The sequence below is a fragment of the Dreissena polymorpha genome, chromosome 7 (genome assembly GCF_020536995.1).
Source record: "Dreissena polymorpha isolate Duluth1 chromosome 7, UMN_Dpol_1.0, whole genome shotgun sequence".
Taxonomy (NCBI): domain Eukaryota; kingdom Metazoa; phylum Mollusca; class Bivalvia; order Myida; family Dreissenidae; genus Dreissena; species Dreissena polymorpha.
Genome location: NC_068361.1, coordinates 77,454,931 through 77,467,171, shown reverse-complemented (window position 1 = coordinate 77,467,171; position 12,241 = coordinate 77,454,931). Strand labels below are relative to the sequence as shown.

Sequence of the window (12,241 nt, the reverse complement as noted above, 5' to 3'; positions counted from 1 at the left end):
CGACCTTCGAGCGCGACACTCGACATTCTCGCGACATTCTCTCGACGCACGACAAATCAGTCGACAGTCAATATAATATATCGCGAGAATGTCGCCTGTCGACCTAAAAATCACACGACATTTTCTCGACGCACGACATTCTCTCGACGCTCAATACGATATATCGAGCCAATATCGCGCAATTGTCGCTTGTCGACCTAAAAACCCCTAGGTCGACACACGACATTCTCTCGACGCTCTCTCGACGCGCGACAAATCAGTCGACAGTCAATATTTGAGTGTCGCATATCGCGCTGGGTTTTAGAAAAAAAATCGCAGAAAATCTTGACTGTCGACTGATTTGTCGAGCGTCGTATTGAGCGTCGAGAGAATGTCACGAGAATGTCGCGAGAATGTCGTGTGTCGACCTTCGAGCGCGACACTCGACATTCTCGTGACATTCTCTCGACGCACGACAAATCTGTCGACAGTCAATATGATATATCGCGAGAATGTCGCATGTCGACCTAAAATCACTAGGTCGACACACGACATTCTCTCGACGCTCAATACGACGCGCGACAAATCAGTCGACAGTCAAGATTGACTGTCGACTGATTTGTCGCGCGTCGAGAGAGCGTCGAGAGAATATCGCTTGAATGTCGTGTGTCGACCGGTGTGGGAGTAATTTTTTCATCTGCAAGCGAGGTGTTATAGTAACTTTTTCAGCTTAAGTAAAAATAGCGGCATCTAGTAGCAGCAATAACAGCAGAAGCAGCAGCAACAGTAGCAGCAGCAGCAGCAGCAACAGTAGCAGCAGTAGCAGCAGCAGCAGCAGAAGCAGCAGCAGCAGGAGCAGAAGTAGCAGGAGTAGCAGTAGTAGTAGTTGCAGCAGTAGTAGTAGTAGTAGTAGTAGTAGTAGTAGTAGTAGTAGTAGTAGAAGAAGTAGAAGTAGTAGTAGTAGAAGTGGTAGTAGTAGTAGTAGCAGTAGTAGTAGTAGTAGTAGTACTAGTAGTAGAAGTAGTAGTAGTAGTAGAAGTAGTAGTAGTAGTAGTAGCGGTAGTGTTAGTGATACTGGTTGTAGTGGTAGTGGTAGTGGGACTGGTGGTAGTGGTAGTAGTAGTTGTAGTAGTAGCAGAATCAGGAGTAGTAATAGTAGCAGTAGCAGTGTAGTAGCAGTTGCAGCACCACCAACAGTAGCAGTAGTAGTAGTTGTTGTAGTAGTAGTAGTATCTGCAGTAGAAGCAGTAGCAGCAGCAGTAGCAGTATCAGCAGTAGCGGCAGAAGCAGCAGCAGTAGCAGTTTTAGTAGTTTTTGTAGTAGTAGTAGTAGCTGCAGCAGAAGCAGCAGTAGCAGCAGCATCAGTAGCAGCAGCAGCAGTAGCAGCAGCAGCAGTAGCAGTAGTAGTAGTTGTTGTAGTAGTAGTGTAGCTGCAGTAGAAGCAGTAGCAGCAGTAGCAGAAGCATCAGTATCAGCAGCAGCAGTAGCAGCAGAAGTAGCAGCATCAATAGTAGCAGCAGCAGTAGCAGTAATAGTCGTTGTTGTAGTAGTAGTAGAAGCTGCAGTAGAAGCAGTAGCAGCATTAGCAGCAGCAGCAGTATCAGCAGCAGCAGCAGCAGTAGCAGTAGTAGTAGTTGTTGTAGTAGTAGTAGTAGCTGTAGTAGAAGCAGTAGCAGCATTAGCAGCAGCATCAGTATCAGCAGCAGGAGAAGCAGCAGTAGTAGCAGTAGCAGCAGAAGCAGCAGCAGCAGCAGTAGCAGCAGCAGTAGCAGCAGTAGCAGCAGTAGCAGTAGTAACAGTATTAGTAGTTGTTTTAGTAATAGTAGTAGTAGCTGCAGTAGAAGCAGTAACAGCAGCATCAGTAGCAACAGTAGCAGCAGAAGCAGTATCAGCAATAGCGGCAGTAGCAGCAGCAGTAGCAGTATTAGTAGTTGTTGTAGTAGTCGTAGTAGCTGCAGTAGAAGCAGAAGCAGCAGTAGCAGCAGCATCAGTAGCAGCAGCAGCAGTAGCAGCAGCAACAGTAGCAGTAGTAGTAGTTGTTGTAGTAGTAGTAGTAGCTGCAGTAGAAGCAGTAGCAGCATTAGCAGCAGCATCAGTATCAGCAGCAGCAGTATCAACAGTAGTAGCAGTAGCAGCAGTTGCAGGAGAAACAGCAGTAGAAGGAGTAGCAGCAGTAGCAGTAGTAGCAAAAGTAGCTGCAGTAGTAGTAGTAGTAGTAGCAGTAGTAGTAGTAGCAGTAGTAGTAGTAGTAGTAGTAGTAGTAGTAGTAGTAGTAGTAGTAGTAGTAGTGATGGTAGTAGCGGTAGTGGTGGTGAGACTGGTTATAGTGGTAGTGGTAGTGGGACTGGTAGTAGTGGCAGTAATAGTTGTAGTAGTAGAAGTAGTAGAAGTAATAGTAGCAGTAGCATTGCATTAGCAGCACCAGCACCACCAGCATTGGCAGTAGAAGTAGTTGTTGTAGTAGTAGTAGCTGCAGCAGTAATAATAGCACTACTAGAGTAGTAGTCAAAATTCAGTCATTGGTGCGTGATTGTTGCGAGTATGGTCGTTTGGATTCACGCTATTTTACACCCACGTGTAAGTGTTCAAGTCACATTAAGATGTTTATTCGGCTGAAATTCCATGCAATAAACACATGTTTTCTTCTGGTTCTAAGCTCAGGATGGAAGCCCTTATTTTTTATATGCTATTATCTATAATAGAGACAAAGAGTTTTACTTCGTTTGCCGTAAAACTATACCATCTTTACTGTAAACTAGGGTCGACTTCGATCGCTCACTTTAGTCTGGAAACGGAAGTTGTAATACGCATGTTTGGTAGGGTAAGTGATGGAATGCGCTTTAGTTTGGATGGGTTATTTAAAAATACAGTATACTAACTATTTTGAGTATACTCTCTCAAAACAAGAACATCAAACAGTACCAAATTACATGGGAATACCAGAAAATATCGACGATTTTCGTGCACACTATCGAGTAACAAGACATTTATTCGATTTATTGCTTGAAATGACAGTGCTGTTTAGTTAAACTTGGAACTTCATGTACATTTCCTGAATAATTTTACTTCAAGTTCAACTAATTTTCTTGCGCCTGCTATCAAGAAACAATGTTTTACTTAGCGATTTCTGAGTGCTTCTTAAAAAAATCATGTAAGAAGACTTAATTAATCATTTAATAAATACTTGAGGCTCGCTCTGTAAAAAGAGATTTTAATGCATGCACATAGTGTTGTCCCATATTAGGCTGTGTAGTCCGCACAGGCTTATCAGGTGCGATACTTTCTGCCATAACTGGATTTTCGCTCATAGAAAAATACGACAAAAGCGGAAAGTGTCTCCCTGATTAGTGTGGACTGAACATGCAATCTGGTTAAACAATTTAGGCGCATGCATTAATTAGATTATAGCCGTCTAAATGATCTTTACTTTTGATTCATGACACAGTTACATGTAATAATTTATGATTTGTCCATTTTAAATGATGCATTTTTTATTGTACTGGGCTGAACGATACTTTTATTTTAATAATGTGTCCTCACAACATTCTTTCAGTTATGTTTTGCTGTGTTATATAATTATATAATAATAAATAAAATTTTAACAACTAGCTTCTCTTTTCTTCATGTGATTTATTTATATATTTTAAACCAGAAGAACAACAAAATCCATAACACAATGAACGCAAAACATGATACTCTATATTCACGGAACAAAACTATGTTTGACAAAATTCAGAATCAAGGTTCCCAATTTTCAAAAAATTTCCAGATCAAATTATTTTCAAGTTCCATCAATTATTTATCTATGAATAAACAACACTTGTATCATCTATATGTAAGGCTATTACAATAAATGGTTGTTAATAGACTGATAAAGAATTGAAAAAGTTACATAATCTACAGATTATAGAGCAATGTGCTTTAATTAAATTGTTCATGGAATAAGAACCAATATCATAATTATGATGTGCAGCTCGCACTCAACATTGCTATAGGCAGATAATACCTAAAAGAGATAACAATTCCAGTTCATGTTATTGACTCTTGATGAAAAATCTGGAAAATGCATAGCATGCATTGTTTATGCAGTTATTTGCTACTGCTGCTACTGCTGCTGCTACTACTACTACTACTACTACTACTGCTACTACTACTGCTGCTACTACTGCTACTACTGCTACTGCAGCTACTCCTGCTACTGCTGCTACTACTTCTACTACTAGTACTGCTGTTACTGCTGCTACTGCTGGTTCTGTTGCTACTGCTGCTGCTACTGCTGCTACTACAACAACAACTATTACTTCTACTACTACTACTACTACTACTTCTACTACTACTACTACTACTACTACTACTACTACTACTACTACTACTACTACTACTACTACTACGACTACTACTATTACTACGACTGCTACTACTGCTGCTACTGCTGCTGCTGCTACTGCTGCTGCTGCTACTGCTGCTGCTACTACTGCTGCTGCTGCTGCTACTGCTGCTACTGCTGCTGCTGCTACTGCTTCTACTGCTGCTTCTGCTGCTGCTGATGCTTCTCCTGCTGCCGCTACTGCTGCTACTGCTACTGCTGCTGCTGCTGCTACAGCTTCTACTGCAGCTACTACTACTATACCAACAACTACAACTACTGCTACTGTTGGTGGTGCTGCAACTGCTACTAAACTGCTACTGCTACTATTACTACTCCTGATTCTGCTACTACTAGAACTACTACTACCACTACCACCAGCCCCACTACCACTACTATCAGTCTCACTAACACTACCGCTTCTACTACTACTACTACTACTACTACTGCTACTAGTAGTACTGCTACTACTACTACTACTGCTGCTACTTCTGCTGCTACTGCTGCTACTGCTGCTGCTGCTACTGCTGCTACTTCTGCTGCTGCTACTGCTGCCGCTGCTACTGCTGCTGCTGCTACTCCTGCTGCCGCTACTGCTACTGCTGCTGCTGCTGCTACAGCTTCTTCTGCAGCTACTACTATAACAACAAGTACTGCTACTGTTGGTGGTGCTGCAACTGCTACTACACTGCTACTGCTACTATTACTACTCCTGATTCTGCTACTACTAGAACTACTACTACCACTACCACCAGTCCCACTACCACTACCACTACTACCAGTCTCACTAACACTACCGTTACTACTACTACTACTACTACTTCTACTACTTCTACTACTACTACTACTACTACTACTACTTCTACTTCTACTACTACTATTACTGTAACTACTAGTACTGCTACTACTACTACTACTGCTGCTACTTCTGCTACTACTGCTACTACTGCTACTACTGCTTCTGCTGCTACTGCTGTTACTCCTGCTACAGCTGCTACTGCTACTACTGCTGATACTGCTGCTGCTGCTGCTACAGCTTCTACTGCAGCTACTACTACTATTACAACAACTACAACTACTGCTATTGTTGGTGGTGTTGCAACTGCTTCTACACTGCTACTGCTACTATTACTACTCCTGATTCTGCTACTACTAGAACTACTACTACCACTACCACCAGTCCCACTACCACTACCACTACTACCAGTCTCACTAACACTAACGCTACAACTACTACTACTACTACTACTACTATTACTACTACTAATACTACTACTACCACTACCACCAGTCCCACTACCACTACTACCAGTCTCACTAACACTACCGTTACTACTACTACTACTACTACTTCTACTACTACTACTACTACTACTTCTACTACTACTACTACTACTACTACTACTGCTACTACTAGTACTGCTACTACTACTACTACTGCTGCTACTTCTGCAACTTCTGCTACTACTGCTACTACTGCTTTTGCTGCTTCTGCTGCTACTGCTATTACTCCTGCTACAGCTGCTACTGCTACTACTGCTACTACTACTTCTGCTACTACTACTACTACTGCAGCTACTTTTGCTTCTACTGCTACTGCTGCTACTCCTCCTACTGCTGCTACTGCTGTTACTCCTGCTACTACTGCTACTACTGGTGCTACTGCTGTTGCTGCTACTGCTGCTGCTGCTACTGCTGCTGCCACTGATGCTGCTGCTACTGCTTCTACTGCAGCTACAACTACTACTACATCAACTACTAAGACTACTACTGCTGCTGCTACTGCCGCTACTGCTGATACTGCTACTGCTACTGCTGCTACTGTTGCTACTGATGCTGCTGTTACTGCTTCTACTGCAGCTACTACTACTACTACTACTACTACAACTACTAATACTGTTACTACTGCTACTCATGCTACTGCTGCTACTGCTGCTGCTGCTACTGCTGATACTAATGCTGCTACTGCTACTCCTGCTGCTGATACTGATGCTGCTGCTAATTCTGCTACTGCTTCTACTACAGCTACTGCTACTACTACAACAACTACAAGTACTGCTACTGCTGCTGCTGCTACTGCTGCTGCTGCTACTGATGCTGCTGCTACTGCTGCTTCTGCTTCTACTGCAGCAACTACTACTACTACAACAACTAAAAATACTGCTACTGCTGCTGCTACTGCCGCTACTGCTGATACTGCTACTGCTACTGCTGCTACTGTTGCTACTGATGCTGCTGTTACTGCTTCTACTGCAGCCACTACTACTACTACAACAACTACTTATACTGTTACTACCGCTACTGCTGCTAATGCTGTTGATGCTGCTACTGCTGCTGCTGCTACTGCTGCTGCTGCTACTGCTGCTGCTAATGCTGCTACTGCTGCTACTGCTGCTGCTGCTGCTACTCCTGCTGCTGATACTGATGCTGCTGCTAATGCTGCTACTGCTTCTACTACAGCTACTACTACTTCTAAAACAACTACTACTACTGCTACTGATGCTGCTGCTACTGATGCTGCTGCTACTGATGCTACTGCTGCTACTGCTGCTACTCCTGCTGCTGATACTGATGCTGCTGCTAATTCTGCTACTGCTTCTACTGCAGCTACTACTACTACTTCAAAAACTACTACTACTGCTACTGCTGCTGCTGCTGCTACTGATGCTGCTGCTACTGCTGCTTCTGCTTCTACTGCAGCTACTACTACTACTACTACAACTACTAATACTGCAACTGCTGTTGCTACTGCCGCTACTGCTGATACTGCTTCTGCTGCTGCTGCTACTGCTTCAACTGCAGCTACTACTACTACTACAACTACTACTACTACTGCTACTGTTGGTGGTGCTGCAACTGCTACTACACTGCTACTGCTACTATTACTACTCCTGATTCTGCAACTACTACAACTACTACCACTACCACCATTCCCACTACCACTACCACTACTACCAGTATCACTAACACTACCGCTACTACTACTACTACTACTACTTCTACTGCTACTACTACAACTACAACTACTACTACTACTACTACTACTACTACTACTACTACTACTACTACTACTACTACTACTACTACTACTACTACTGCTACTACTACTACTACTACTTCTTCTACTACTACTACTACTACTACTACTACTACTACTACTACTACTACTACTGCTACTACTACTACTGCTACTCCTGCTACTTCTGTTACTGCTGCTACTGCTGCTACTGCTGCTGCTGCTACTACTGCTGCTGCTGCTGCTACTTCTGCTGCTGCTGCTACTGCTGCTGCTACTGTTGCTGCTGCTTCTGCTGTTATTGCTGCTACTAGATGCCGCTATTTTTACTTAAGCTGAAAAAGTTACTATAACACCTTGCTTGCAGATGAAAAAATTACTCCCACACCGGTCGACACACGACATTCAAGTGACATTCTCTAGACGCTCCATCGACGCGCACCAATTCAGTCGACAGTCAATCTTGACTGTCGACTGATTTGTCGCGCGTCGTATTGAGCGTCGAGAGAATGTCGTGTGTCACCCTAGTGATTTTAAGTCGACAGGCGACATTCTCGCGATTTATCATATTGACTGTCGACTAATTTGTCGTGCGTCGAGAGAATGTCGCGAGAATGTTGAGTGTCGCGCTCGAAGGTCGACACACGACATTTTCGCGACATTCTCGCGACATTCTCTCGACGCTCAATACGACGCGCGACAAATCAGTCGACAGTCAAGATTTTTTGCGATTTTTTTTTTCTAAAACTCAGCGCGATATGCGACACTCAAATATAGACTGTCGACTGATTTGTCGCGCGTCGAGAGAGCGTCGAGAGAATGTCGTGTGTCGACCTAGGGGTTTTTAGGTCGACAAGCGACAATTGCGCGATATTGGCTCGATATATCGTATTGAGCGTCGAGAGAATGTCGTGCGTCGAGAGAATGTCGTGTTTTTTTAGGTCGACAGGCTACATTCTCGCGATATATCATATTGACTGTCGACTGATTTGTCGTGCGTCGAGAGAATGTCGCGAGAATGTCGAGTGTCGCGCTCGAAGGTCGACACACGACATTCTCGCGACATTCTCGCGACATTCTCTCGACGCTCAATACGACGCGCGACATTTCAGTCGACAGTCAAGATTTTCTGCGATTTTTTTTTTCTAAAACCCAGCGCGATATGCGACACTCAAATATTGATTGTCGCATGATTGTCGCGCGTCGTATTGAGCGTCGAGAGAATGTCGCGAGAATGTCGTGTGTCGACCTCGAAGATCGACACGCGACACTCAACTTGGCCCTATCCGGATTCCGTAGTTAGTTAAATGGTTTATGCAACATTCTTTTAGAGTATCAGCCACTTCGGATTGTTGAATGATCCCATGTGTCAAGTCAGCGTCCCAAATCAATGACAATATAGATGACCATGCATGCATCTATATTTGTGTAGTTTTTAAGTTTTACGCATTCTTTGCTCAAGTGCTGTGTGCACGCTTCGTTTGTTTTTGATCGGTGCCGCAATTGTTTGAGTGATTACATCAAGTTTGAAACCGTGGGAAATCATAGATTATTTCCATAATTTTAATTAATAAACCTTCATTAGTCGGTATATGATTGATGCCATTAGTTACTCAATTTAAAGTTGATGGGTTATATAATCGAATCAGTTACAATCATGTGTTAGTGCAAACTGTATTATTAACGAATTTGGTTCCAACCTGATCATCTATAAGACTGTTTATTCCGATAATTAGCATTCAATTGAGCCGCGTTCTGAGAAAACTGGGCATAATGCATGTGCGTAAAGTGTCGTCCCAGATTAGCCTGTGCAGTCCGCACAGGCTAATCAGGGACGACACTTTCCGCTTTTATGGTATATTTAGTTTTAGGGAAGTCCCTCCTTACCGAAAATCAAGTTTAGGCGGAAAGTGTCGTCCCTGATTAGCCTGTGCCAAAGTATTGCATTTCATGGCCGGTTTTTCTTAGCGCCTCAGTCAAATCATTACAAAATACAAATGTGCTCGGTTTGAAGGAAAATATAAAAAAGCGGTATCTTAACACTACAATGTATTAATATCGCTGTTATTTTTTAAGTAAATAGCAAACATTCGTGTTGTACGTTTTTTGTCATAATTAAACCCATAAAAAGCCCTAGGTGCAATTGTAGACAGTTTTAAATCCCATCTTTGTCTTCGCCAAATATATTGACGTGTGGTTTAAACAGTCGTATATTGAAATCCGATAGTTCTATAAATCCTTAGAATATATGTAAAACAAAAGTGATTCAGTGGCCTTTCGCTATCTTGTAGTCGACGGGAATGCAAACGTGACTTTGACGTACCGGTTATACACATTGTATAATACTAGTGAACAACATCACCATGACGGGAATGCAAACTTGACTTTGACGTAACGATAATACACATTGCATAATATCAACATCACCAAGACGGGAATGCAAACGCGACTATGACGTTACGGTAATACACATTGTAAAATACCAGTTAACAACATCACCATGACGGGAATGAAAACGCGATTTTGACGTACCGGTAATACACATTGTAAAATACCAGTTCGCAACATCACCATGACGGAAATGCAAACTTGACTTTGACGTACCGGTAATACACATTGTAAAATACCAGTTAACAACATCACCATGACGGGAATGCAAACTTGACTTTGACGTTACGGTAATACACATTGCATAATATCAACATCACCAAGACGGGAATGCAAACGCGACTTTGACGTACCGGTAATACACATTGTAAAATACCAGTTAACAACATCACCATGACGGGAATGCAAACATGACTTTGACGTAACGGTAATACGCATTGCATAATACCAGTTATCAACATCACTATGACGGGAATGCAAACGTGAATTTGACGTACCGGTAATACTAATTGTATAATACCAGTTAACAACATCACCATGACGGGAATTCAAACGAGACTATGACGTACTGGTAATTCACATTGTAAAATACCAGTTAACAACATCACCATGACGGGAATGCAAACGCGACTTTGACGTACCGGTAATACACATTGTAAAATACCAGTTAACAACATCACCATGACGGGAATGCAAACGCGACCTTGACGTACCGGTAATACGCATTGCATAATACCAGTTATCAACATCACTATGACGGGAATGCAAACTTGACCTTGATGTACCGGTAATACACATTGTATAATACGATTTAACAATATCACCTTGACGGCAATGCAAACGCGACTTTGACGTACCGGTAATGAACTTTGCATAATACGATTTAACAATATAACCTTGACGGCAATGCAAACGCGACTTTGACGTACCGGTAATACACAGTGCATAATACGATATTCACAGTCACCATGATAAGATTCATCGAGAAGTATGTCGGTGACACTTGACAAAAATATTTTATGAAACCAATCTGTTGGCTTAATGCAAATACATGTTTTCCAATTAATATAAAATGTCGGACCCAATTTCTATAAATAAGTATTTTCCTTCAAAAAGGTCTCAAACCATTGCGATATTTAAACGGATTTACGATGTGTTACCCAAGTAGTTTGAGACAGACAATACGTCCATTTATTTATCAGGGACTTGCAATGATTTATTACCTACTGCACTCTTTTTCAAATAAAGTAGAATACAATAATAGAGGCTTTCGGCCATGACAGTAAATATATATATATATTTTTATTTTAACAGCATATTAATTGACCACATTCAACAAACACCAAAACTTGTATTGTGAAAACGTACAGGAAAACATATCACTTCAAATCATGAATATAGCATATGAAATAAAACATAATAACATAATCAGGAACTTAAACATGTACAGTTAACATGTTTAGACAATAAACAAAAAAATCGACGTCTTCAAACGTCAACATCAAAGTCAAAATATGGTACTAAATTTTGAGGAATATATTTCATGGGATACAAATTAGCTGGAAATTGATAATCAAGGTATTTACAGACACCAGAGTTAACCATATAACAAAAGTGTTTTACGACAACAATCAATAGGAAGTAAAACGGTCACACAATGAATCATGAATATATAGAATTCTCTGATGGTTTGGATTTTCATAGATATGGTGTTGAATAATGCGGCTTTAGAAAAATAACAATCGAATGAACAGCGTTAATACAAAACAAACTTGGGCTAGAGGTCCGCTCTGAGGTCGTGAGGTCTGAGAGGTTTGCGGGCAGACGCAATCCGATTTGCCTACGAGATCCTGCCACTTCCGGTCATCGATATCGCCTTCCGGGACTACTACCGGTACATTAGGTGACACCTGTCCTGTGGTTACATCGGAAGCGCCGATAGCGATATCTGAACAGCCGTAAAACTGTTCCTGAGGCCCGCATCCTGCAAAAATTGAAAAAAAAAAGAATTATTTATGAATTATGTTCAAAGTCGATCCATTTTCGTCTCTCTGCCATTTTCTTCTCTCTGCCACTCTTCTTCTCCATAAATTTCTACATGACCGTTTACAACCTCGAAATCAATACTATTTTTCTGTTTATATTTCCTTTTTCCCCCCTCAATTTCTATTTCTTTTCCCCTGTAACATTGCTTGTGTTTCTTTCCATCAATGTTAGTGGACTTGTATATACGTTGCATTATGTATTATGTTTTTTGGACTTGTAAGTTGCATTTTGCATCTTGTATTGTCAATTTACTACGACGTCATGACATAATGTCATGCGTAAATATATTATTTATCGGGAGAGGGCTCGCCTTTCAGCCCAATCCTATGTCAATGTCATGTACCGGTAACTTGTGAATATGTTACTATGTCGTAATAAATAAGTTTAAACCAAAGTCGATCGTATTCTTTATATGTGTGGCTGTATATATACAGTTAATGTGCCAC

The 12,241-nt window shown here is 41.6% G+C and overlaps 2 protein-coding genes across 4 annotated transcripts in view; one reads left to right on the top strand and one right to left on the bottom strand.

The window, feature by feature from the left end:
• LOC127836917 (sacsin-like) overlaps positions 1 to 12,241 on the top strand; it is a 92,556-nt gene that overhangs the window by 16,551 nt on the left and 63,764 nt on the right. The window lies entirely within an intron of this gene.
• Positions 11,086 to 12,241, bottom strand: part of LOC127836919 (uncharacterized) — a 74,736-nt gene continuing 73,580 nt past the window's right edge. Inside the window, exon 4 of one of the 2 annotated variants that reach the window (XM_052363565.1) lies at positions 11,086 to 11,733. In XM_052363565.1, coding sequence (XP_052219525.1) covers positions 11,477 to 11,733 — 257 coding nt within the window. In that variant the 3' untranslated portion in view covers positions 11,086 to 11,476. The remainder of the gene's footprint in view (positions 11,734 to 12,241) is intronic. The other variant, XM_052363564.1, reaches the window with a different exon arrangement.